The sequence below is a fragment of the Alternaria arborescens genome (genome assembly GCF_004154835.1).
Source record: "Alternaria arborescens strain FERA 675 chromosome Unknown contig_4, whole genome shotgun sequence".
In the NCBI taxonomy this organism is placed as follows: domain Eukaryota; kingdom Fungi; phylum Ascomycota; class Dothideomycetes; order Pleosporales; family Pleosporaceae; genus Alternaria; species Alternaria arborescens.
In genome coordinates, this window is record NW_021167859.1 from 1,334,367 (window position 1) to 1,360,995 (window position 26,629).

Sequence of the window (26,629 nt, forward strand, 5' to 3'; positions counted from 1 at the left end):
TCATGGGCAATCTCCCGTGTGTTTTGGTACTGAGACGAGTCTGATAGCATCTGGTCGTATTACGCGCTCGCAACGTCGAACGTCTCAGATGACTCAATCCTGGGCAACATGATCTACTTCCAGGGTGCAGCCACAGCTTGAGTCTCAAAACGCTTTCGAAGCACTGTAGCCACATCATTGAGACCGTATACTCACGGGGTTCAGATCAAGTTCTCAAGACATTCCTGCCAGACGTACTGAATTGCGTCCCACCGCTGCCAGAGCTACTACGCATCCAAGCGAAGATTTCGTTCCTCCTAGGCTATAGGTCGTCTTATAAGAAACAATAGAAACGGCTGACCTGTGTGGTTCTCGACATTGTTGTTGCTTGTTGCTAGTGTCGCATCCTCCGCTCCATCGCGAACCTCCTCGAAAAGACCCACACCCACTCGAGACGAACTGTATGCAACCGGTCAACACACGGGCATCAGGCACCCTGTGGCTCACCCTTTTCGTTACTACCTCGCTGAGGCTGCATCGAAGTTATGGCCAAGACAAAAACGCTTATCATTTCAGGCCCAATGGATGCTAAACACATCGGTGGCGTGAACGTGCTGGGCGATAGCGGCTCGAACCTCGACAACTACTTTCCTAGCACTGCGATAGTGCCGGATGAGCGACCCTCGCATACCTTTGTTGCTATTGGAAGGACTGAAGTACCGAGGCGGTCAGATACCGTCGCCGGCACGCTACGACGACCGAGTGTTTCCTTGACCAGAGGCCTGTCTAGATTGAGGCGCAGCTCATCTTCGCACCATACTGAATTAGCGCGTGGAGCTGGCGGAGAGCAACAGGTGCATAGTCAAATGGAGAATTCCAACAATGCTGGCAGGCCCTTACGCATGCAGTCGAGCATGTCGAAATTACGGCAGAAGGTTGGACTAGATCGCGAACTATACGATACAACGCCAATATCAAAGACGCCCACTCCTGAACCAAGACCCATACCAGAGCCGGTACGAAAAGATCACTTGCCACTGCAAGAAACAAGGGCACTGGCGCGTCTCACCACGACCTCTTCCATCTACTCGACTCCAGACCTCGATTCTCCAAAAACAAGGACTCCACACAAAAAACAACCTATCATTGTTCAGCGAAGACCTCCGCCCTTCGTACATCAGCTCCCAACCATGAATACGCAACCACTCGCGAGATCGAAGCGCGCAGATTCGGGTACTGCAATAGACTTCAAAGACGTGCCTGTGCAGGAGCGGCCAATCCCTTTCAAGGAGATAATAGCAACCCCGAGTCTTGCTGAGCGTATGGCCATGTACAAGAAGACGCGCGAGTACTGGGCGCATGCAGATCACGGTTTGGTAGCATGGACGGAGCGTGCCGCGGGACCGAAGGTAGCCACTGCTGGACTTTGAACGGAGACACCTGTTGGTGCCGATGTCTTGACATTTTTATAGCTTAGCATGTGACTTCATGAACGATATCCTAGTAACTTTTGGGGTGGTCATTCATCCATAATTTACAACTGGCGCCGGGCGCCTTACTTTGCCTTGGTACTCAGTTTCCACAAATCATGATAGACTTGACGCTTTCACCAGCATACCCCCTTGCAAAAGGATGCGTTTTCTCGCAGCTGTGGTGTTGGTGATAGAAGTGATTAGGTCCTGGTCCGTGCATGTATTGCAGTTGTCGAGCTCTGCAAGTGGCCTCTCACATCTTTTGGGTCCGAAACATCTTACCGACGGCACCGAAATCATCGCAGCATACCATGCGCCTGGACCTTCTCATCAAAGGAGACTCTGATTCACACAGTCTGAGATGTTCCATGTATTCCGTAGCCCCCGCCCTATGTGGCTTATCTGTCTACAACTGAGATGTTTCTATTGGATCGACGGAATTCTTATATCGGTACGACCCACTGCATCCATAGGTACGCAGAGATGCCTCGTGTATTCTGGTAATGTGCGTACCAAGGGACTTTTGATTTTCGCTTCGCACGAATACCCCGTTTATTCAAACACTTTTCGGATTCAAAATCTCTACTATTGCTCTTGCGCGATCTTTCTCTGACCATTTGTGATCATTCCAAACTGGGGACAAAAAAGTAGGAGATACCGAGTGGCTCCTTTGTTGGTGAGACTTACATGATCTAGGATCCTGCACGATTCCAAACTCCATTCCTCACGGATGTTTTCTTCCACCCCAGAAATCCAATAGGGTGAACAGAAGGCCAACCCTAGAGAATGTTGCGAATTTTGGATAGACTCAGACCAAAACGGAAACGCCTGCACCGGTTTGCGAATCTCAGCCCTGAGATTCTGAACCTCATCATCGAGCTTCTGTGTAGCGACGGCAAACACCATATCCTCAATGTGTGTCTGGTCTCTCGCGGGCTTTACATCTTTGCTGTATTCTATCTGTACCGCAACATCACGCTCGATTTCTCGAGAGCATCCCATTCTCTTCTACTGCAGCGATTATCGGCACCTAGGTGTCGACTTGCAGAGAGAATCCGGACTATCGTCATCGTCGACACCGCAAAACAAGATATACTACAATGGGACGACCTCTGCGTCATGTTCAGTAGGCTTACGTATCTACAGGAGTTCACGTGGATTGGCCCTCTACGAATGCCGTACTTTCTCCTTGAGTTACTGGCTTCTCGACACCCAAAAGCACGTCTGAACATTACCGCCTGGAAACCCACCACTACATCTCGGTCAAACTTCGCTCGTATAAATGGTTATGTCATGGTCCATCCAGCGGGTCTTCAGCTAAACAAGTTTGTGTACCGCTACGATGGTGCACAGAGACTTAGCCCTGACTTCAAGAAAAATCTTCTGATGTCTTTGAAAGACAAGGCCACACTATCGGGTTTGACTATCATCAACTGCACTTCATCTGAGGTCAATGCATTTCCAGAAATGTTGGATCTTTTTCGCAACAGCAGCTTCCGTTGCATCGAAAAGCTAGTGCTACATACGTCCATCTTTACGTGCCGTGAGTTGTCAGTGTGGGCTTCGAGGGGAGAATGGGACCGGCTTACCTTTTTGCATCTACAACACGCCTCTTTACTTCGTAAGTGGTTCTATGTTTATGTACAAACACTCTATGGTCATGCGCTAATACAAACCGTTAGGCCACTTTATTGGCAAAACTCCTCATCTGAAACATCTCAGCTTTCAGTTCGATCATAGAATGGATATTAATGAGACTGGAACTCAGCTAGTCACGATATTAATGAGCAATCCTCTACCTGAGCTACGTCGTATAAGTTATGGCATGTATGGACAACATCTAGTACCTTCTCCTCTCATCCGTTGCGCCCCCTGGAACATATTGCCAATATACCCTGGAATCAGGGAGCTGTACTTGACTCGAGAATGGGATGGGCCATGTGGGATTACCTCGCTATACGCGCCAACTGCGGACGATATGCGTAGGATTCGGACACTTTGTCCCAGTCTATTGAGACTCAGGCTCACCATCGACGTACCAGGGGAACGTTCAAGTTTCGCGCTCGTTGTGGAAGAGCTTGCTCGATTTCAGGAACCTATCGATCTGGTACTGCACTTGCGGCTTCCGTACAAACATTCGAAAAGCTATCAAAACTACTGTATGAGATGCAAGAAAGTTTTTCTACTCATAGTATTGCGGCGCAAACTTCTAAAACTTCCATGCGAAAAACCTTTTCAAATCTGCTTCCAGGCTCTGCGGATAGACCAAGAGTCGCCTGGAACATGGGTCAACTCAGAGTGTACCGTCTGGCTCAACAGTGCTGGGTGGCTAGCTTCGAGCGGATGCAACGTTAACAAAAGAGAGAAGCTAGACAGAATGTCAACTATTGACCTTGAAGAGATGAGCAAGGAGCAATCCCGATTGGGACGATACCGGGATAGTAAAGGATACAGGCAAGAACTAAAAAGGCGGGAGCGGAGCCTTGATACAAAGTTTGGCTTTTCTGAAGATTTCACCTTGCACAATCTTTGGGGGCTGGATGGAGAGTCGGAAACGAACAGTGCGTGACGATGCTCAAGCCATGTGTCGTTCTTCTTGGTACTCATAAGGACTGTCATAATCGAGATCTTCGCTTGTCGTACGAATCGCCGAGTTCAGCTTCTGGTCGTGAATTTGTCAAAGAGTCAAAGCGTTTGTGTGAGCTTTCATCTAGGTAACAAGCCTTGGCGCGAGCGAGACAGTCTTAGAACGCCTTCGCCTTACTTGACAACGACAAAACTATCATTTGAACCAGCTTCTGCGATCAAGTCCGACATCAGCGACAGCCAACCATGAAGCTCCGACGCTCGGAGAAGCCCCCACAGCCGACGCAGGCCCATCGTTTGGAGCAACAAGTCAATGAGATTCTCAGTCTAATAATCTCCAAGATACGTTGCCAGAGTATCCAGGACGTCGCAAATCTCTCTTTGGCTTCACGCCAATTCTATATTCTCGCTGTTCCCCACCTCTACCGAAAGATTACCCTAGACTTAGATCGAGCCTCACACCTCCGCTTACTCCAAAGGCTTGAACGACCGGGATCTCATGTACCACACCTGATTAGACATCTTCATGTGTGTCTAGAGGGAAAGCATGCAGAGTATATGCCCAGGATCGAGAAAGTGTTCGCTGGATTGACTAACCTGGTAGAATTGGAGTGGGAGGGGCCATTCAACGTGCCGGTCCATTTGCTCGATGCGCTTTACTCGCGCTTTCCAAGGGCTCGATTCTCTATAGAGTCGAGTCGAGTGGCGTACAAGAGCAGCGAAACTGGCATTTCGCCGCTATGGGGTGTGGATCTCTGGACAAAGCACCCCGCAGCCTCTATGATCACTCACCTGCGCATCACTCTGGACGAAAAGTCCGCAATCTGGCCCGGCTTCAAGAGAGGGCTGGTTCGTACGATTATCAGAGATCCTGTTCTTGAATCTCTTCAACTTGAGGCGAACGAAGTGATCGATAACCACTCTAACTCGACGGTGGATCTCATGAAAGGGCATGTTCTGCCCAAGTTAAGAGTTTTAGGCTTGTTCGTAGGGAACTCGCCCATCTTTACACAAGACGAGCTACTATTTTGGGGCGACCAAGCAGGCTGGGAGAGTCTTACGTTTCTCAGACTGTATCATACTCAGTCTTTCATTCCTTTCGTAGGGCGAACACCGAATCTAGAGGAGTTGTAGCTTCTTCCTCTAGAGGGGGAGGATACCATGGGTTTAAATTCGCATCTAGCTGGATTAAAAGTCTCCTACCCGTTCCCAGCACTTCGCCAACTCAAGGCTCGATCTCCTTGGAGAGATATCGCCATGTCACAACAGAATGACCGTGTTATCCTCTGGTATCTGATCAACCGACTGTCACCAGAACACCTTACGTCCCTAGACATTTCTCGTTCTTCTCACCACGACCAGGACGTAACGGATGTGCCCCAGGCCGAAGATATTGCCAGAATTCGTGGCATATGCCCTAATCTACGAGATCTTCGCTTGGACATGATTATCCCATGGAGTCACGAGCCGTTCCCACGCGATATCGCAAAGGAACTAACTGCATTCACCAAACCTATCAGTTTGACAATCTACTTACATGTTAATCGCCATCCTCATCTTGGGACAGAAGCTCTGTATCTTTGGATCGCACGCGGCTTGCGATGGTGTTTCAGGTCTTCGTTCAAGATAGCGCGGTGCTTTCTCAAGGAGCGTGAAAGCCAAAGGATCCCCGGCCAACCTCGATTGTCTGTCAACATCATATGGGCCAATGATGTGTTTGCGGAGAACGACTCAATCAGGTCTGCCCATTTCCACATATGCACTGTTGAGACACACCAGGACGTTTCACGCTCTCACAACGAAATATTGTTCAAGCACGCTACTTCAAACAAAGACATCGAGAAGATGAGTTTGGATCAGCTAAAAGACAGAACAAAGCCACGACTCGGGAATATTGTTGGCGGTCGAGCACGTTATCTTCGCGAAATCAGACGCCGCGAGAATCTTAATGACGTCGGAACAGGGGCCTACGAGATAGACGCCACACTCTACGACATTCTGACTGCATCAGATCCAGTGTAAGCGAAGCCTGGCAGCGAGCACGATGTATGTCCATGTCTAAGGTGTATGTAATTTACTTGAACAATCTCTAACGTTTTCTTCTACATGTTTGCCAATCGCTTGAGTTTCTTAGTTTGCAAAGTAAGACATCCAGGTAAGATATAAAGAACAACTGAACCCAATGATACCAGAGTCAACACAAAGGTACTCTGATGTTTGGACAACCTGATCACATGAATGAAATGATACTGGGAAATGTCCCGCGCACCTGCACAATCGTAACCACAAACTAACTCGCGTCAAGCAGTACCTAATATGTATAACATGTCTACTAGAGCGATTGTGTTCATCGTAACAGCTGCTATTTGCTGCAGATCTGCCTCGCTAGGTTCGCTATCCTAGATCATAACATACGTATCTACCCGACTATCAACGCTGTCCAGCGCATCATCGACCAGCACCGAAGATGTGTTACATCCTCCTTTCGACTTGTTCTGCTCACTCATGCTACCCACCTCACAGATGCACAAACATCCTGCGTATGCGATACACACAGTGCAGTCATGCAATCATACATAGTCTAGACCCAACAAGATGCCCAAATCGGATGAAAAGACGCCGGGTTAGCGACCAAGGAGAGTGTAGGATGTGCCAGGAAAGACGGAGCAGCTTGAGCGTGCTACCGAGGAAGAGCTTGTTAGACAGTTTCGCGAAGCTTGAGAGCTTGAAGCGGAGGCCGAGCAGTGCAGTGGAGGAACGGAACGGGGACGAAGGCAGAGGAGCTGAGGGGAGTGCAGATGCGATGATGGTATCTGTGACTCCCAAATTCGAGCGAAGAAGGAGCTCGACGCTGCCCATCTATCTATGTGGAGAGAGAGAAGATACTCCATTTCGGGATTCTGAAGCAGCAGCGGTTACAGCCGAGACAAAGAACAAGAAAGACACGCGCAATCACAAAGCCACGATGAAGTCTCATCGAAGCACCAGAGCACACAGAACTTCAAAGTTGAAGAGAAAATACCATTACACCAACTACTAACCCAAAAACCCGAATGCAAGTACATAAAATCCAAAAGCAGGGGAGAAGCGGGGTATACTAGAATGGTGCGAGCAAGGAGCGAGACAAAAAGTCCATGACTGACGCTCCCTACCCACAATGTGTATATATGTATGCTCATTCCCTGTCTTGTCTGATATCCATTCCTCGTTCCTTCATTTGCTTTCCATTAAGTCGTACATCCGTCTATCGTCATATCCAAAGGGCATCCACCGGAGAAGTACTTACATGAAATGTCGGTTTAACAAGTAGGACGGCGCCAGTTCTACTGCGTGTTTTCCTGGTTCTGTGGTGGATTCTGACCAAATAGACCACCGAACCAACTTGCGCGGTTGGCTGCCTTGCGCGCCTTGCTGGCTTCTTCTTCGTTCTGGACCAAGCGTAATGGCCTCATGCCTTTACCAGTCATAACACCAGTGCTAGTGTCGCTGCGCGTCAACTGGCGAGGTGGGCTAGGTGTATCGACGTGGCTCGCGGAAGACGACTCTGTCCTAGCGTCGACTTCCTTGTCTTCAGGTATGGTGGGACCTTGGCCGGAAGGTACCCTTGAAACCGGATTGCTAGATCCAGGGCCCGTGCTGACAGGCAGACCGAAGAAACTGTTGCGAGGCGATACCATCCCAGGCGATGCGGGTGAAGGGCGGTACATGTTGTTGACCACGCCTGCGGCTCCCGGTACGTCGGAAGTGGAACGGCGGTGGTGATGAGAACCGCTGGGGTGACGACCAGATGTAGAGCGAGTGAGGGGGATGCGTGGAGCCGTATTGGGGTCCTCGTGCGCGCTCTGCTGGTTGGTGACCGGAGGGGGGCCCATCACACTCAGAGGTCTGGGCTTTTTGTTTCCGCCCATGGCGACAGATTTAGCGCGCTGGAGGAATCCTTGTGGCTGGTCGCTCTCCTGGGGAGGAGGCGGTGGCAGATCTTTGTTCTTGTCTGGGCCAGCGCCGCGATCGTTCTCACCGTCGTTACCCAGGACTGACTCAAAGCCCTGATGTGTGAGCAAGCGACCGATGATCTTGTTGATGTAGAGGGTAAGGGCTTGGTTCTGCGCCTTCATGCTGTTGACTTCAGCCTCGAGCTTGCGAACGACTTCTGCATCGCCTTCCTCGGCTGACTGAAGCTCGTCAGCTAAGCTGGTCGAAGGACCGCTCCTGCTCGGTACGCGGTCATCGGCGTTCGACGTCTCGCGAAGGAAGTCGCCGCGGCTCAAGTCTCCGTTGAGCGTCTTCTCTCCCAACAGAAGCTGGAAGCTCTCGTTGTCTTCCATAAGCCTGGCATTGGTCATGCGTGTCTCGAGCAGTTGCTTCTCTAGTTCACGCATACGTCCGCCTCCGGCGTTCTCAACTTCCAGCACTTTGACCTGATATTCGGCGAGCTCGAGGCGCAGGTCTTCAATGATCTTGTCCTTCTGGTGGATGAGCTTCGAGTTGTTTCGCGAGTTGCTACGTTGGACCGAGTTGGGCGGTGCAAAGGATGCGACGTTCTCGAGGTTCTGCGAGGAATTGGAGCGGGATGGGTTGTTGCGGAAGCTTGCTGCGAAATGTGTTAGTATGTGCATGGCTACCACGTTGATCTGGCGGGAGTTGTAGCTTACAGGCCCGCGACAAGTGCTGTTCCTCTTCGAACTCTCCAGTGGGCATGTTCTTTGTGGCCATGGTCTCCTTGAGGCGCTGGATGGTGCTCTGCATTTCTTCCTCCCTCGACTGCGTCTCCTCCTTCTCCTTCATCACCTGTGCCCTCTCGGCCTCGTAGATGCCTTCGAGCTCGCGGTGTTGGCGCGTAAGCTCACGCTTCACATTTTCCAGCGACTCAACCTTCTCCTCTTCTTCGTGCGCACGTTCCTCGAGCTTGGCCTGCTCGGCAAGGGCATCGTCAAGGCGAGAATTGAGGATCTCGACCTGCTTCTGTCGCTCTGCCGCCTCGTTCTCTGCCTTCTGTAGGCGGTCCTTGAGCTCCTGTAGCAGCGCAGCTTGCTCCTCCCTGGCGTCGTCGTCAGCAGCGTCGGGCTGCGAGGCGTTGCTCAGATTTGAAGATGCGGCGGGCTTCTTGACGGCCGCGCGCGCTGAAACGGGAGTGCCATTGGCGCCGCCGCGGACAGATCGTGTCCTTGAAACCCCACTGGTGCCGTTTGCAGTGGGCGTCGAGGAGCGGGCTGGCGTGCGGTTCGCAGCTGCAGGGGACGACGAGGTGGTTCTAGTATTGGCTTCGCGACGAGGCGTGCCTGGTGGCTTGGTTGCTGCTGCGGCCGACATGTTGTTTGTCTTTTCTTTGTCCAAGGTAAAGCGAGTCCCAGAGACTCGGAGTTGGCAACGTCGCTCAAATGAGGGCGGGTTGCACAAGGAGGTCCAATTATAGCGCGATCAACCACCGGTATGCGCCGTAACGTGTGCTGATCAATGGGGCTGTGTGGCGCTGATTGACGTGTGGAGCGGAGACGTTCAGCTGTGACTGTGAAGCTTGTTCTGCGACTCGCAACGTTTACGGGTGCAAAACGTCAAGTCAGGAGTCGAGCAGCGTTATATCAATCCAGTCGGGGTCCCGCCGTTAAAGTTGGCCCATAATCTCCGCTACCTTGTCCTTCCCTGCATTAGTGCCAAGTCCACCCGCCATCACACGACTTGCTGTAGGCCGGGAAACCACATCCCCTTTGATTTGCCGCACGCCAGTCAACTGTTTACCAGAGTCATTGCGCTCTTTCACTGCCTTCTACGTCCATGTTGCTGCTTTGATGTCCAACGCCTGGTGTTTTCGTGGTATGTTGTGGCACGTGTGAAGTGTCATTGCCACGAGGGTCCAGGGGAACTTCCCGTCTTCCCTGTTGCGTCTCACCTGGACATCCATTCGCTAAGCACGTGAATATCTAGATGATGCTACTAAAAGCAAATGCTCTCAACGAAGCTCGTTTGACCAAGTTGGTCAGCTCAAAGGTGCTGGAATCTCATCATCTGCGACATGAATTAGGGATTCGCACCTTCCTCAACAATTTGTTAAAGAGTTGCCGCACAGCTTTCTTCCTTGAATCAATTGCTGGAAGCGAAGATGACGGAATTGTCTACGTGGGACATATAAGTGGGCAGGAAATGACGTTCAACAAGAGAAGGCTACTTTGTTTATTCCGCCATCCGATAAGCAACTCCTCAATATGTGCGCCTGTCCCAATGACATCCTCGAGGGTATCAGCATACCATTATCACAACTATCCCAAGAAGACTCCGAAATACGTACGTTTCTCAGGTGCTTATCAAAGACTCTAAATTACCAAGCAAGTCTTTCAATCGGTGTCGACTGTTTTCACGAGCGCCTTGGCCATCAATGAAGTAGTAAGTAGGTTCTGGGGTTGTCCGAACATACTCTTCAGGCAAGGGCTATACGCTATCTCTCCACGTATATTGCATAATGACGACTTAGTGCTGGGAAAGATGGCAAGGCTGGAGTGCAACCAAAGAGGCTGGAGGATGAATGCGAGGGAAAGGGCCGTTCAGGGAAAGATCCAGACCACCGCATGGTTAGAGTAACCATCGCAGACACGTGTTCACGGTTGATAATTGTGTAGTAGTTAAGTGCATATACAGAATACAGGTAGTGAGAGTATGGGTGGCATAGTGACCGAGACCTGAATCATGGAGTTGGGGACAAATACGGGAATAGAAATGCAAACATCTAAGTACTCTTCTCTCAACCTCTCTTCCACCGACAAGACTGATATTAACATCTCCTCACAACCTACTTATCTAATACCCTCAGTTGATAACGCTAAAGTCAGCAGTATCAAAATCCACTTCCTTGCCTCCGTATGCGCAGCTGATTCGCGCATACACAAGTTACCTACTGTTGTGAATGACAATATGTCGGTTACCAATCAATGTATAAGTAAAGAAGATCTGACCATCGCGTTTGTACGAAAAGAGATTGCGTCGTATATGGCTCAAATATTGAACGTTCTGTTTCAAAATGGACTATGTTTCCCATGTTCGACATGCTAGAGATTTCTAAGGCATCTTCAGGAGCACATGTGGGCAACGTACGCGCGGTCCGCTCGATGACCAGACTCGTTGTCGTTAAGGCGAGGTAGACTTCTTATGTAGTCTCCGCGGCACTGCTACAAGTACGGGACTGGGCTTGGGATGATCGCAAATGAGTCATGATGAGACACGCGACACTTCTTGCAACGCATCGACCTAGGCGTAGGCACCAATAGTTCGGCGCGTCATCCATCGTCGATGCCGGGAATTACGGTATGCGTGCTGTCGCGCGATGAACATACAAACTCCTTGAAGACTGTCTGGCAATGAGACGCTGCATCTTCGAGATATGTACTCGCGACAGAAACAGAGGGCGACTGAAAGCGAATGCTTCAACTGTAAAGTCATTGTGCCAGACGTGTTGAACGCATTTGGCGGTAGCAGCAGAAAGCTGCCACGGAAATAACCTAAATCTTGTAAGCCTTGGCGATAGATGTTCGCAGATGCGAGAGCCACAGCCATGTTGGAACTATGGGAAAAATTCCGTAGCCGTATCTATGATCATCGTGTTCCATCAGCTGCGGACTTTGTTTTGGATGGTGCATTGAAGCTTGTCGTGTTTCGGTGGGCATCGCAAAACGACTAGTGATGTGCACGTGACCGTCTTGGCACTCTAAGCGATCACACGCGCCAGCGAATATTCTCAGTCCTTCCAACGTCAAAGGGTGCCGCGACTCTCGATACTAACCACCAGGACAACCAACCCGCCAAAATGTAAGGAATTCCGATTGCATACCCTCCAGCATGGCTTCGAAGAGCTCTCCCGCACCCGCAACAGCCTTCCCGACTCGCCGCTGTGCTCAATAGGCGCTCGAGACGTGGCGAACCCCTCTTCCCACGACAGCACCTTCCATCGCCTATCACCGTACAATTGATCAAAATACTGACCCAGCGTGTTTCACAGGGTCAACCTCCGCCCTCAGAAGCGCCTCGCGGCCTCCGTGGTCGGTTGCGGAAAGCGCAAGATCTGGCTCGACCCCAACGAGACCAGCGAAATCGCCAACGCCAACTCCCGTCAGACCGTCCGCAAGCTGGTCCAGGATGGCCTCATCATCCGCAAGCCCGTCACCATGCACTCGCGTGCCCGCGCCCGGGAGCTGACCGCTGCTCGACGAATTGGTCGCCACCGTGGTTTCGGTAAGAGGAAGGGTACCAAGGACGCTCGTATGCCAAGGTACGCAATCACGATACCACGACCACAGTGGACTCGGGGGAGTCTCCTTGTGGGAGATCAAGGATGATGATGGAGACTGTTTGCTGACGCGGATGTCTATAGCCAAATCGTCTGGATGCGCCGTCTCCGTGTCCTCCGCCGTCTCCTCGTCAAGTACCGTGCCGCCGGAAAGATCGACAAGCACCTTTACCACGAGCTGTACCACCTGTCCAAGGGTAACACCTTCAAGCACAAGCGTGCTCTCGTTGAACACGTACGTTGACCATGACATCATGACTATGTCAACCCCGCTCAGAGTTCGGCAACTAACATGCACCACAGATCCACAAGGCCAAGGCTGAGAAGGCCCGCGAGAGGGCTATCCAGGAAGAGATGGACGCCAAGCGTGCGAAGACCAAGGCGGCGAGGGAGAGGAGGCAGGAGCGTGTCCAGCAGAAGCGTCAAGCTCAGCTGGGCGACGAGGAGTAAGCACGGGATATCATGATGAACACCTGGCGTGGGTCTTTTCAAGGTTAAAGGAGGGCGTCATTCTCCTTTTTATCTGGGCATATGCGGTCATGTTTCATGTTACGTCTGTGAAGGACTCTTCTCTCCATGCATACTCGACCGACAAGGCTGCCCCCGCTCTGATCACCGATGCTATGAGTGTACCAAAAAGGGAAATGAGCATCGGAATTAGAAACCAGTAGTCAAACTTGGAGTTGGTCTGCTTTCATGCATTGTTTGCGTTTACGACAATAGTGATGATACCTGCTCCATTGGTTCTCGTTTCTCAAACAAACCACGGCACGCATTCTAAAAGCTCGCGAATTTCCAAATTTCCTTGCCATAGACGCCATACACCCTTTTAACTGCTCAGGGTATCAAATAACCAGAAGCGCCTTGTCCAAACACCATGTGCAGATCCAACCTAGGTCGGGTTGCTTTGCCACTAGATCTATGTCATGTTAGCGCACTTCCTCGCCTGCTGTACTGCATTACTCACCAGCTTCAGCGCCGCCCTGTGCACATTCCTCGTGAAGTTGAGCATGGCCTTGGCCTTGTTATTACCCCTCTGCAGCCTTCTGTATCCCTCTTGCACATGACTTGGTTGCACTGGCTCCCTGGCCTCCTCAGGCGGATCAAACAGACCCCTCTCCCTCTTTCTCTTGAGTCGGTTCTGCTCACCACCATGGTTCTTCTTGTACAAGTCTTCCGCATCCTTGACTTTGAGAGCTTCTTCCGTAAGCGTTTGCACAATCTCAAATGTCAAGAAACCCAGGATATCGATGATGTCGTCGGAAGGTTTAGAATCGGTGATAAGGCCGAAGCCTGCCCACTCCTTGAAACGCTTGCCTTTGCGGTAGGTGAAGGATGCTTGACGACAGTCGGACCAATGGACATACTCTTCACGCGTCATGTTCTTGGTACGTTCGTCTGCATTCTTCAAGCGCTGTAGGGTGGCATAGTTCATCTCCTCTTCTTCCTCGTCTTCAACATCGTCTTTTTGGGGTGGGAATTCGGTGAAGAAAGATTGTACGTCCCAGACTAAGTCGACCTTGGCGCGTTTGGCTTTCTTTGACGCATCGACGGGGGCAGCGCCAGGACCACCTGCGCCTACTACGCCTGCAGCTATGTCTGCATCTCCAGCTCCTACGTCAGCACCGGCATCGCCTCCTTTGTCATCCGAGTCTTTGACGGAACGACGAACGTCTTTCCATTGAAGGAAGTGTCGTAACCGGGAAATCTTTGCGCGATCGTGGCGAATGAGCATGAAGAGGTCGTCTGTGGATATAGATTTACTACCGCGGCGTGTAGCTAGAGCCGTGCACTCTCGCAGCATATGCTGTACTTGATCCTGCACGATCGATTCAATCAGAGTAGTCGTTTCGGGAGATGGTTCGCCAGTTTCGCCGGAGACGAACATCATCTGTGGGATCGTTAGATTTAGGCCAACTTCGAACGGAAGTAGATTCTCCGGCGATTGAGGCCGAGACATGGTGGGCGAGGATGTGAGAAAGAACACGACGATGGCTTCTCGCAGTATGGGTAGGGGCAGGAGTTTGAGTCAAGGAAATGTGCGGGTGACACAAGAGCCATGGACATCTTCTGAATGATCGTTTTGGCGAGCTCGGTTGCAGCTCTACAATTTGGGATGGTAGATGGGATGATTGTGGGTGAAGTAGAGAACGGGCCATGTCGGCTCTGTCCTTAGAAGACGAATCTTAGACGAGAACGAGCCTTGCACACCAGATCCCCCAACATAGACTTCTTTGAAGAATACAAGAACAGAAGCGACTCGGAAGGGATCGTCATTCGAACATTGACTTGAGCGCAGAGAAGTGGTCGGCTGAACAAAAAGGGATGTGTAGGTAGGTTATAGTAGAGGGCAGCGCAGCCCCAATTTGGACTGTCCAAAGACTCATCTCTTGCTTGATAAAAGTACCAAAACGAAAATACGAAGAGAGTATAAGAAAGTACTTAGAAAGAAAGACGATTGACTAACCTGTTGGATCTCCGTCCGGTATTTGGCCATCTTATCCTTGTCCGACATGGTGTCTTATTTCGTACTCTTACAACTCCTACAATCATACAAAGCGCGTCGCCCACCTCTTTCAACTACAAAATACCGACACTTAAACACAAGAGGCGTTGGATGTTGCGATGGATGTGAATGGAGTCTGAGGCTGGAACGCGGTTTGCGGTCTACTAGCGCGATTTCAGACGATGCCTGATGCGACAGTCCCGATGGCCCGCGCACGCTCGGCCCTACCACATGCAAATCAGCCCCGCCCAACTTTTTGTGAATTTGGAGTCAACCCCACCACCCAACATTCACCACACGCGTCACATTCGCCCATCATGCTTTATCTCGTGGGTCTCGGCTTGGCGGATGAGAAGGACATCACAGTCAAGGGCTTGGAGATTGTGAAGAAGGCAGAACGCGTCTACCTCGAGGCGTACACGGCGGTTCTGCTGGTAGAGAAGGACGTGCTTGTGAGTTGAAGACGGAGAAGATGAGTGAAGCATTAGGCGACTAATTACCACGGCAGTAGGAAGCTTTCTATGGCCGGGAAGTCATCATAGCCGACCGTGAAATGGTCGAGTCGTCCAGCGACGACATCCTCAAAGATGCCGACAAAGTCGACGTCGCGTTCCTTGTAGTGGGAGATCCATTCGGGTATGCTTCTTCATCACTACATCTCACGCCTAGCTAACTATTCTGTAGAGCGACCACTCACACCGACCTCGTCCTCCGTGCCCGCGAACTTTCCATTCCCACCCGCTCCATCCCCAACGCCAGCATCTTGACCTCGATTGGCACAACGGGTCTGCAACTCTACAACTTTGGACAAACAGTCTCCATGGTCTTCTTCCTTGACAACTGGAAGCCTGCCTCCTTCTACGATCGCATCAAGGAGAACGTTTCTATTGGCCTACACACACTCGTCCTCCTCGACATCAAAGTAAAGGAACAAAGTATAGAGAATATGGCGCGCGGACGCCTAATCTACGAGCCACCACGGTACATGACAGTCGCGCAGTGTGCACAACAGATGTTGGAGATTGAGGAGGATGTCAAGCAGGAGGGTGCTTACACAAAGGACAGTCTGGCTGTGGGTGTCGCGCGGGTGGGCGCCGAGGACCAGCAGATTGTCGCAGGCACCTTGGCACAGCTATGTGAGGCAGATCTGGGAAAGCCACTGCATAGCTTGGTACTGCTGGGTCGACGAACACATGATCTCGAGAGAGATTTCCTCGAGGAGTTCGCCGTGGACAAGGAGAGCTTCAGGGAGGTGTGGAAGAGGGACTATGAGGGCAAACAATGAGCGTGTCAACACGCCGTCGTCTCCCTACGCTGTTAAATCTAGCAACATCTGTCAATGCGCCTGCATAGACACCTGAGGACAAAAAAATTCTTTGGCATGTGCTAGTGTTTTATTCGCTATCACGAATATTTTGAACCGTCCCTGATTAACCAAAGTCATGCTGGGGTATCATATGCAAGTCCATAACGCATCCCTCATTCCCTCTCGCCTTTCCAACTCTTCACAGAAGCCTACAACTTAGGCTCTGCTTCATCATCCTGCTTCTCTCCGTTCTTCTCGCTCTCTCCGTCTCCAGTCTTGGTGCTCTTCTCAGTACTCTTTGCTTCCTTCTTCTCATCATCAACACCTCCATCGTATTGTCTCGCAATCGGCATAGCAGGCAGAATCCCACTGGCAATGGCATCGAGGTCCGAGGGCATGCAAGTCGCTGGTGAGGTATATGGGCCTGTGCTATCGTGCTCTGCGCTTAGGCTCTCGACTTTCGTTTCGGCCCATGTGATGGCGGTGTCGACTGCTGACTTGACGCTTTGGGCGACCTCTGAAACGATGGTGGTGGCTGTAGGAGTCGGAGTAGTCGGGGTATCTTCGGTGGAGCCATCTGTGGTTGCTACGGAGCCATCCGATGCTGATGCTGAGGATTCGAAGGTCTTACTTGCGGTGTCTGGCTCCTCAGTGACCTGTGTCTGGTATGATTTAACCTGAAATTCGAGTAGCAGTAATCTGAGAGTATACCTGCTGCCGAGCTGGTGATCTCGTGTCTGATGACCTTTCCCCTTCCTTTTGAGCTGCAACAGCATCCAGTGCTTTCGGTCTCATTGTTTGTGTAGTGAGTGCGTCCAGTGCCTCTGGTTTCATTTTCGCTGTCAAATGACAATGTCAGTCGTCTCGATTGGTGTTTTTCCACTTGCCGCTATATTAATCGCGCGATCTTCTCGAAGTTTAGATTGTTTGTGTGATTGAGTGACTGATCAGGCAGCGATCTTTCCACATTCTCTCAAGATAGCTCACCATTTGTTTGTTTGTTTATTTGTTGGCAAGACTGGTTGTGCCGCTCTCCCTTATCTTGTATAACTACCAAGGTAGGCCTTTGAGTTTGTGTAACTAGAAGCGACGTCATGGTGAAGGCAACGCAAGACAGCGCGTTGTCAGTTCCGAAGGACGGCGCGACCACGTCTCTTCATCAGTATCTGTAACATAATTACTGCTGACCTGTCATCTCGTCATTTCCAGGCGAACTCTGGACCGAGTACCGTTGTCACTAACAAAACCTGCATAATTTCTTCATGGTATTATTATTATTATGAAATCAAAGAATGACGTACGGTGGTCAAGTTCCACAGTATCGGAATTCCTTCCAACTTGCCATGGACAGTAAGCATGTTAGTATCTGACCCTAGGCTATAGTCGTCATGTTTAGTGTTTGCATCTCTTAGTTGCAGAGCTTGGTGCATCAACAGCCTTGTAATGAGAGGCTATAATAGAATACTCGGACCGTACAACATGGCTTTGCTTGGGTCATTTAACATCTGCCGCTGCATGACGCAGGTGGTCAGCCTTGCTCTGACTGTTGGCAACACCCATCTTGAACCCTCCTGCGCCTTGCATTGTGCAACTCTTACCTTGCTAGAGGCAACGAAGACAACCTCCTGTCGGCCGGTCCACTAGTGGCTGTCTGAACCCCACTGCACGCCATCGAACGGTAGTCAGATTCAGGAACCCACCGGCTATTCTTTTTGCACGCAAAAGGTAGACATAGATAGCGTGAGACACAATCATCAGCAGAGAGCATCCTGGTCGTGTTGACCTACCGAACGTCTGCCCCATCATGTGGCGCATGGCTGGGGTTCAACCGCTTGAAGCGCAGATCAATAACATGTTTCTAGTACACATCTTCCTCATCTTCTAGAGGCTTTTTCTTATTGGTCGCGTGTTCACAGGTCATCCAGCTCGTAGGACCAGCTATACGAGAACAGACATCTCCGTGTCTTGGATTCGCGCCATGACAATCACTACGCCGCCTCAACTCAGCGTTGAGTTAGTCGATAAGAGCGTTTCTATACACGGTGTTGGATCGCCGGTACCACGCATAATCGAAGGCAGTCAAGTCCAAGGAAGCAGTGCCGGAGACAGCAGCTGATTTGACTGGTTGGAATCCCAGCCGCTGTGTGCCAGTGTCCACTTGTTCTACGGCTCCTACAGGTACCTTGGTAGAAGCCAGGGTATATCCAGGCACCCTGTGATTGCATTCGGGCAGCAAATTAATATGAAAGGCTGCATGGAAGGTTCGTCCCGCCTATGGGAAGGCTTGTGAATCTTCGAGTGGAGCTCGTGTGGCTTGGTAGCAATATGAGATGCTGCGAAAGCTGTGATGGCGTAGCGGGGCTGATCAGGAGATGCTGCTGATGCAGGTCCACTGCCGCCGTTTGCTGATCACAGTCCTGCTGGACCCTCTGCGCCAAGGGAACAGTATGCGCAGTGCGATCTTAGTCGGCCGTTTTCCTCATGTATTAGCCTGTTGTACGCGGTTAGCACGTTGAAAGGCTGGGGGAAGGTCGCTCGCTTCGCGGCCCTCTCCAGACACACCGCATGGCTTTCCCATGCTCCGTGCTTCCTGCGGACCCCTCTGTAAGCAGGCTGCCACCACACTATCATGGCTGCCACCACCACTACGCTGTTTGTGTGTCTACCCAAGCGTGCGGCAAGTTGCAGGCAATGTATCGCCAATCGGGCGAAGCTGCGGCCTCGTTGGTGGGTAGAAAGACCATGGTGCTGTGCAGGCCACGGCTTGCGACTCGGGACCCTTGAGGGATCATTTTGGCGCCATTTTCTGATTGTCTGAGCGTAATGTGGAGTGCTTGATGCCCTGGTCGTCCCCGCATTCGCGTCGCTCATCTCGCGAAGGCGGTTTTGTGACATGTGTAGGTGTAGGAGCTAAGAAGAGGCGAGATTTGGTGTGGTTATAATCGTCGCTGGTCCTGCCGCCTCATGCTCATACTGGATTGTTGTATCTTGCTTCCATCAGCTACACCTAGCTTACCCCCCTTTTCGCCTACGAACCCAGGACTTTGTCTCGATATCGTGGCTGCACGCCGCAGAAGTTGTGCAGCGTGCCCCAGCCGCCTTCTAACCGTCCACCAATCATGGCGGGCATTACTCCTTCTCCAGATGTTAGTCCCGTGTCAGCGGCGACCACTAATGGAGGATTCCCTCGGGACGCCTTCTGCCTCAATCTCTCCACTTTGCCCGAAGCAAACAGCTTTATCCTAAAATCTGCTCTGACGTCTCCTCATCTGCTCGACTCACCGAATGGACTGTTCTCAGGAAGCGGTGGTCTGAGTAATTCCTTCAAGAAGCGGCCCCGCAACATGTCTCAGTCATCTGGTACAGACAGGGAAATGTCCAATGACAACACCCCACCCGCCCAAACAAATGGAGTTGCGCCTACCAGCAATGGCACCAACGGCACGAACACGGAATCACGACCAAGCACCAAAAAGCGTCCAAGTACCGACACAATAGACTACCCGAGACGCCGTGCAACCATTGCGGTACAGCAGACTCTTATCGATCTGTCAACTCCATGAAACTAACTATGAACAGTGTGAAATATGCCGGTCGCGGAAGAGTCGATGCGATGGAACGAGGCCGAAGTGCAGACTTTGTACAGAGCTGAATGCAGAGTGCATCTACCGGGAGCCAGGGATCAAGCTAGACGCAGGCGACAAGCTGATCTTGGAACACCTCAATCGCATTGAAGGCCTCCTTCAATCTGGCCTTACCAGTAATTTCTCATTATCGTCACATTCGCCAGCTGCGAGTAATTCTACAAGCGAAGACTTCCTCGCCCGTAGCACCGGCAATATACCCCATCTCGGCATGGTCCAGCCGATCAACGGCATAGGAACATGGACCAACCATCCTTCGAACATCTCCACTATGCCGAAAACTCACAACACAGCAGCATTGAATCTGTTGTCATCTCCAATGATAAGAGAGCTCGTATCTCGCCAGTACGACGCCAAGCTTCTGCTTCAGTTGGAGATGACCCGGGAGTCTGTGAGCCTTGGAACGAGCCGCGGGCTGGACCTTTCAAATACTGGCGCATATGTGCAAGCGTACTTTGAAAGAGTAAATGTCTTCTACGCGGTCGTCAATCCTTACACATGGAGTAGCCACTACCAAACTGCTCTAAGCCATGGTTTTCGGGACGGTCCTGAAAGCTGCATAGTTCTTCTGGTTCTTGCTTTGGGTCATGCTGCAAGCACCGGCAGTATTACACAACAAAATCCAGAAAAGGATCCCCCAGGCTTGGCATACTTTACCGCAGCCTGGAGCTTGCTACCGACGGTCATGACAAGGAACAACATGGTAGCCGCGCAATGCCAAATTCTCGCTGCAGCATACTTGGTCTATCTTGTACGTCCGGTCGAAGCCTGGAATGTACTTTCGGGGGCCAGTATGAAACTGCAACTTCTTTTGAGTGCGCCCGGTCGAGTGTCTCCGGCGGAAGAAGAACTAGGCAGAAGAGTTTACTGGAATGCTGTGATGATTGAGAGTGATCTGCTAGCAGAACTTGATCTTCCCCATTCTGGCATCGCACAATTTGAAGAAGGCTTTTCACTACCAACCGGCTTTGAAGATCTGGGAACAGAAGCAGTTGGTCGGGATGAATTGTGGTACTTTCTTGCAGAAATCGCCCTTCGAAGACTTCTCAACCGCGTGAGCTCCATGCTATACATAAGGACAACACCATATTCCAAAGGCCCAGCTGCGACATCCATCGCCCAACTAGACCCACTAGTTGTGGAACTAGATTACCAGTTGAATCAGTGGTATGCTGGTCTACCGCCAGCTATGCAATTCCCGCTCGATAGAGTGCCTTTGCAGAACCCAGTTCAGACCGTTCTGAGGCTGCGTTATTTCGCGTGCCGTACCATTATCTTTCGACCGTATGTGCTTTTGGTCTTGCAGGACGAGACTTTGGCGATGGATTCGAGCGTGCAGGACAATTGCCATAAATGTCTGGAGGCATGCGTCCGCCAACTGGAATATATTACGGCACACCACGCTGGACATCTACCCTATTTGTTCCAGGGTGCTCTCTCGTAAGTCGGGCAGCTTGTCAAAACAACGTGAACTGACACTTTCTAGAATTATCTCGCAGACACTACTCATCATGGGCGCAACTATGACCCCTTCGCTATCTCAGCTACTACCTCCGCCAGCGACCATGGACGATATCATAAATAACGTTGTTCTGGAAATGGAACGATATGCTCATCTCGCACCCAGCCTCCAACTCTCGGCTGAGATCATTCGCGAAGCAGAAGGAAAGCGGCAGATGTGGCTACGAACGGCAGGACTCAAATTCGATGTGTGAGACATCCAGAATGCGGTACCAGAATGCCATGTACAACACGACAAAGACTGTGGTTATTCCCGAACGGAAAAGCTATACCGCTAATGGGGGTACTTGCTCTACGTTGCGTGGCAAGATCCACCTTCCATATTCGGAGGCCTCCGTATATATGTGGACCAACAGGACAATGGAAGATCACATGCGAAAGCGGTTATCATCTACACGACACAGAAGGCGTACCTCGACCAACCCACTACTGGGTCCAAGCACAGACCGTCATCTTCAACACCTCGAATCGGACGTTGAGACAAACGGGTACTAGGTCTCCATCAACCAGGTCCTCATATCTGCCGTACCCCGAGGGTATATGCCGAAGGCTTTCGGCGAGTCAACACCTAATATACGTTGTCTCGAAATGCCATAGCGTCTATGAAGACATTTGAGAATAGGCAGCTCTTTCAAAGATTCAACTCATCACCGTCCTGGACGATCTTTCACGACTTGGGCTGTAGGGAGAATACTGTATCTACACCACCAGACAATGCAAGACTGAACGAGTGGTGGCAAGGTGCAGCTTGGAAGATGATGTGTGGGTCGAAGTAATGAGTCTGAGGGATGATCTGTGGGTACTACGGTGTACCCCAAATGAGTTCGGACTCGGTACGGCGCGGTGGCTTCTACCGCCACTTGAATGATGACCGTGACTTGGTACATAGTCAGCGTGAGGCGTCGTGCATGAGGCTACGACATCGGATAGCACTTATGCAGCCCAGACATCAAGAGACTCCACACCATATCCAGTCTTAGTGCATCTGCTCATGTGAAGCGCATATCACAATGGTACACATAGCGCGTGCCGCGCGCTCTCTCACGTTGACTAATGCACAACCCCGGAGAAACGCAATATAGATCCTGCAACGGAGACCAGGGGTAGGGTGGCCTGTTACCCCACATGTTTGGGTTTGAGACTTTATCCGTACACCCATCTTTCGGGCCTTCTGGAAAAGCAGTGGAACTTTTGGACGCCTTCGAGAAGTTCAGGTGAGGAGGTGTGCGAGACGGACAAGGGTGAATGGGACAACGGGGGACCATGTCAGCGACGATGCCGTGTTGGTTGTTGATGATGATGATGCTGATAGTCATCTGAGTCGAACCACTTCTGTCTTGTCATCCCGGGGACGGTGTGCATGGCTCTTTTGTAGGAGCTTAGTAGCAAGCCATGCCTCATAGCCTCGTCTTCACCGACCTTTGGGTGCGTTACACGTACATGTCTTCTAGAAGCTCAACCCCAACTCAACGCCGTTGAAACCACGTACTGCAGCCACGATCTCGAGTCGCCGACTATGTGATACGATGTTTTGACCAGTCAGCAAGAGCCATGGCTTGGATTATCTGATGATGAGAGTTGGTATGTACACGGCATCATTCCAGAAATCACCAGACTAGCGCTCAGCTTTATGCACTACTCTGATCACTGGTTGGTTCGCATGCGTCAGGGCGTTCAATAGTGTCTGGCGTCTTAAGTTGTGATTGGTACGTTGGTTCTCACACGACGCCACAGACGGAATGACGGGAGTGCGCTCCGGTAACATTATTGGATAGTTGTGCTGCTTCAAGACAGTACAACGCGAACGCGGAGCATAAAATATGTGACAATGACGTCTGAGTCCTTTCCTTTGCATGGGCCAAACTTGTATATTGGAACAAGGGTATGCCGTTGTTCCTGAGGCCTGAACGGAGCGCATGAATTGAGACATGGACATGTCCTTAGATTCGGTGATCGTTCAAGCCGAACGTATCTTATATCAACACGAACTCATCAGCCTCATCCTCTCCCCAGTCAACTAGCTCGCCATGCATCCAGTTTTCGTAATAACACTGTCCCACTACTGTGTACTCCGTCCCGTTTTCGCATCGTCTTAGGATCAAAGGAACCGTAGATCCATGTACGATACATATGCAATCGCCTGGGAGGATGGCGTTTGGACCAATACCAAACAACTGCTTGCGGCCGAGAAACAGTCGCTTATGCTCAAGTCTCAGGTTTGTATGATTGAATCGCTGCCTGTAGAGCTCTTCGCCAATGTCGTCAGCTGAATGTGTATCAATGTAGTGCTCGTACATTGAGGTCAATTCTTCTGGAGTATATTGCAGTGACTCTCCAAGAGGCTGCTGGTCCAGATCGAGGCCAACAAGTATAGCGAAGACGCGTGTTTTAGCAAGCTGTGCTTTGGCGGGAGTATCGATATCCACTGTAGGCATGGACGTCCTTATATTGGACATCTCCTCGGCCAATCGTACATTTTCCAATCCACTGTTTGCAAGCTCCTCACGCGTAACACATGACACAAATTGGACCGAGTCGATAACACGCCCTCGAACGACCAAGCGCATATCGTCTTCGTGTGTATTTCTAGCCGCTTGGTACAATCGATCTTTGGCGGCGGCATATGGGAATTTTTGAGGGTCGCCAATTCTGTAACCTTGCCATTTGTCTTTCGCAGAAAAGGGACCCATCCGCCAGTCTATCACCCAGGAAGGTATCTCGGCGTCTGCGCTGCCACGAACGAGCCCTAAAAATGGGAGGGAGCCAGTTTGACTTGCTATGTCTATGCAGAATTTCCGATATGCTTGTGCAATAGACAGGTTGTAGTTCGCAACAGCACGGGAGCCAGAATCGTCCTTTTGTAGAGCCAAAAATGCATAGATGGAGTCTCTTGGATCGCTTGCCTCACGTAGAGACGAGAGCCAGAACAGTACATCCAAAAAATCTCCGTACAAAGCTTTGTATTTAGGATCGCCCCGCAGCCACCTCCGTGCCGTATCGATGCTTAGAAAGCGATCAACTCCAATAGTGTGTTTTAACTCTGAGTACACGTCTTGAAGGTACGGGTCTGCGGAATATCTGATGATGAAGATTGTATGGTGAAGGATGTATAGATGAAATGGTGTCGATCCAAGAACAAGTGTAGGCTGAGTCGACAAAACGATCTCTTGGACGATCCAAGCTCGCTCGAAGTACGGGAGACCGAGGACCCAATCAACAGCTTTCATGTATTGTACTTTTGTATATGAGTATCGTAGCTCATCCTCTTGACGAAAGATAGCAAGTAGTCTACTTTCCAATCTCTTCATCGCAGGGCGATCCCAATCAACATCGAGCGATATACCACGTAGATTTTGCATCAAATCAAGTAGCACGGGCGTATGGTTAACAGATTTCCCAATCCACATCAGTGTGCGCTCCGCCTGTCCGTAGATTTGCTGCATAAGGGCAACCTGGTGACTCCGCTCATCCAAATCGCATTGATTCACAGCAATCTGATCTATCCAAATTCTTCCGCTCGAACCAGGTTGTACCAATAATCCGTGAATATGGTTTAGAATATGCACGAGGTGCAGCGTGATCTTGAGAGACCCAGCACCGGCTATAGGAATGGACGCATAAGTGTTAGCATTTCCGTCAATGGCTCTAGGTTCCTCGTTGTCGTAATCGTTCCACGTGTAGGACAAGGCCTCGAACCGCGGTTTGTTTGCGAGATTCAATACTTCTATTTTATACGACGGCGCGTCTTTGGTGCCTGAGACGGCCAGCACTCTGATGGAACCAGGAGAAAGAGCTGAATATTGGTATGACGTCATATTGCAGGCAGCATGGCCAGTCCTCGTCCCGAAAGGAAGTTGTGCAGCGCAAAAGAAAGCCTAGAATGATTCTGAACTGGCTCAAAGGATGTGTTGACGACAGATACTAGGATGAGATGAAGGTGGGGTTGGAAGAGCTGGTGCCCAGATGGAGGCCAGACACCGGGCCGTGTGTTAGCGCGTTTAAGCCCCACTAAAATTTCTTTGCAACTTCGACATCTTCAACGCGCGGCAACCACGATCACGTCCCCATCTCAAACATCATGGCCGTCGACAACTCGCTGGAATCGCTACTCGCGACTCTGACTACGTCTATTCAATCCGCCACGGAGGCACTTCCAAATGATGATATCTTGCCACCAAAAGAGGGCATTTCACTACTGGACGTGAAGAATGAGCTGCTTCTGTCCTATCTACAGAACCTCGTTTTCCTTATCCTGCTGAAGCTACGGTCGCGCAAGGGCAACCAGAAAGAGACGGATCTTCATCCTCAAGATGAGGTCGTTCAAAAGCTCGTGGAGTTGAGGGTCTACCTCGAGAAGGGTGTGCGACCGCTTGAAAGCCGCCTGAAATACCAGATCGACAAGATCTTGAGAACCGCGGATGATGCCACACGACGCACCACCCAAGCCACAGCAAAGCCTGCACAAAAACCAAGAAAGAGCAAGGCCGATACTGGATCCAATTCAGACGTCAGCGATGCCGAATCCAACGGTTCCGCACAAACCGAAGACGATGAAGACGAGATGGCATACGGCCCCCGCCGTACCCAAGTTACCCGCCAAAAGACTGAAGCGGCGCAAGAGCGTGCGCGCGAATCAGCAAAGGATGGCATTTACCGCCCACCCAAGATCACTCCAATGGCCATGCCAACACCCGAAGGTCGCGAAGCGCGCCGAGAACGCCGTCCAGGAAAGTCAGCCACCCTGGATGAATTCATCGCCACTGAGCTCTCTGGTGCGCCAATCGCCGAGCCTAGTATCGGAAGCACCATCACGAACGGAGGTCGACACACGAAGTCTGAGCGTGAGCGTCGTGAAGAGAACGAGAGGCGCGAGTACGAAGAAGCCAACTTTACACGTCTGGCTCCTGATAGTAAGAAGGAGGCTGCGAAGAAGAAGGCGAGACAGCAGCGTGATGGTGGATTCGGTGGTGAGGAATGGAGGACTTTGGGCGCTGGTATTGATCGCATTGAGCGTTTGACGCAGAAGAAGGGTGGCAACCTGGGGAGTTTGGAGAAGAGCAGGAAGAGGCCTGTTGGAGATGGTCCGAGGGGTTCTGGATCTGCTGCTGGAGATGCGTTTGAAAAGAGGAGGAAGGTCGTAGGAAGGTACAAGTGAGGAATCTGATTACTTTGATCCTGCAACAAAGTCCAAGAGAGATAGCCCACACAATCATCATCTGCCATGTATACACTGTGGCGAATGTTTTCATTCATATGTCATTACATTGGAGAATCGCTAAAACGCCTAATTTGATTCTCAATGGCATCTAGAATTGACGCCTGTACGACGCCCATGACCTTGTT

General features: G+C 50.9%; 9 protein-coding genes across 9 annotated transcripts; 5 read left to right on the forward strand and 4 right to left on the reverse strand.

Moving 5' to 3' along the window:
- Window positions 1-524: 524 nt before the first annotated feature.
- Window positions 525-1,409, forward strand: AA0111_g2559 (hypothetical protein; the record flags this gene model as incomplete). The annotated part of the gene is made up of 1 exon (XM_028648343.1): window positions 525-1,409. One exon carries the CDS (start codon window positions 525-527, stop codon window positions 1,407-1,409), a length of 885 nt encoding a protein of 294 aa, XP_028510220.1.
- Window positions 1,410-7,360: 5,951 nt separating this feature from the next.
- AA0111_g2560 (hypothetical protein) lies at window positions 7,361-9,347 on the reverse strand (the record flags this gene model as incomplete). The annotated part of the gene is made up of 2 exons (XM_028648345.1): window positions 7,361-8,628; window positions 8,690-9,347. The coding sequence occupies 2 exons, from the start codon at window positions 9,345-9,347 to the stop codon at window positions 7,361-7,363; spliced, it is 1,926 nt and encodes a 641-aa protein (XP_028509941.1).
- A 2,230-nt stretch (window positions 9,348-11,577) lies between these two features.
- Window positions 11,578-12,759, forward strand: AA0111_g2561 (hypothetical protein; the record flags this gene model as incomplete). Its single annotated transcript, XM_028648346.1, has 5 exons — window positions 11,578-11,681; window positions 11,736-11,831; window positions 12,022-12,291; window positions 12,394-12,544; window positions 12,613-12,759. 5 exons carry the CDS (start codon window positions 11,578-11,580, stop codon window positions 12,757-12,759), a joined length of 768 nt encoding a protein of 255 aa, XP_028509940.1.
- A 463-nt stretch (window positions 12,760-13,222) lies between these two features.
- On the reverse strand, window positions 13,223-14,269 carry AA0111_g2562 (hypothetical protein; the record flags this gene model as incomplete). Its single annotated transcript, XM_028648347.1, has 2 exons — window positions 13,223-13,228; window positions 13,277-14,269. The coding sequence occupies 2 exons, from the start codon at window positions 14,267-14,269 to the stop codon at window positions 13,223-13,225; spliced, it is 999 nt and encodes a 332-aa protein (XP_028509939.1).
- Window positions 14,270-15,132: 863 nt separating this feature from the next.
- Window positions 15,133-16,100, forward strand: AA0111_g2563 (Diphthine methyl ester synthase; the record flags this gene model as incomplete). Its single annotated transcript, XM_028648348.1, has 3 exons — window positions 15,133-15,267; window positions 15,327-15,451; window positions 15,500-16,100. 3 exons carry the CDS (start codon window positions 15,133-15,135, stop codon window positions 16,098-16,100), a joined length of 861 nt encoding a protein of 286 aa, XP_028509938.1.
- Window positions 16,101-16,330: 230 nt separating this feature from the next.
- On the reverse strand, window positions 16,331-16,955 carry AA0111_g2564 (hypothetical protein; the record flags this gene model as incomplete). Its single annotated transcript, XM_028648349.1, has 2 exons — window positions 16,331-16,783; window positions 16,833-16,955. The coding sequence occupies 2 exons, from the start codon at window positions 16,953-16,955 to the stop codon at window positions 16,331-16,333; spliced, it is 576 nt and encodes a 191-aa protein (XP_028509937.1).
- A 2,285-nt stretch (window positions 16,956-19,240) lies between these two features.
- AA0111_g2565 (hypothetical protein) lies at window positions 19,241-21,480 on the forward strand (the record flags this gene model as incomplete). Its single annotated transcript, XM_028648350.1, has 3 exons — window positions 19,241-19,648; window positions 19,701-21,205; window positions 21,252-21,480. The coding sequence occupies 3 exons, from the start codon at window positions 19,241-19,243 to the stop codon at window positions 21,478-21,480; spliced, it is 2,142 nt and encodes a 713-aa protein (XP_028509936.1).
- Window positions 21,481-23,259: 1,779 nt separating this feature from the next.
- Window positions 23,260-25,101, reverse strand: AA0111_g2566 (hypothetical protein; the record flags this gene model as incomplete). The annotated part of the gene is made up of 1 exon (XM_028648351.1): window positions 23,260-25,101. One exon carries the CDS (start codon window positions 25,099-25,101, stop codon window positions 23,260-23,262), a length of 1,842 nt encoding a protein of 613 aa, XP_028509935.1.
- Window positions 25,102-25,364: 263 nt separating this feature from the next.
- On the forward strand, window positions 25,365-26,441 carry AA0111_g2567 (hypothetical protein; the record flags this gene model as incomplete). Its single annotated transcript, XM_028648352.1, has 1 exon — window positions 25,365-26,441. The coding sequence occupies one exon, from the start codon at window positions 25,365-25,367 to the stop codon at window positions 26,439-26,441; it is 1,077 nt and encodes a 358-aa protein (XP_028509934.1).
- Window positions 26,442-26,629: the final 188 nt, after the last annotated feature.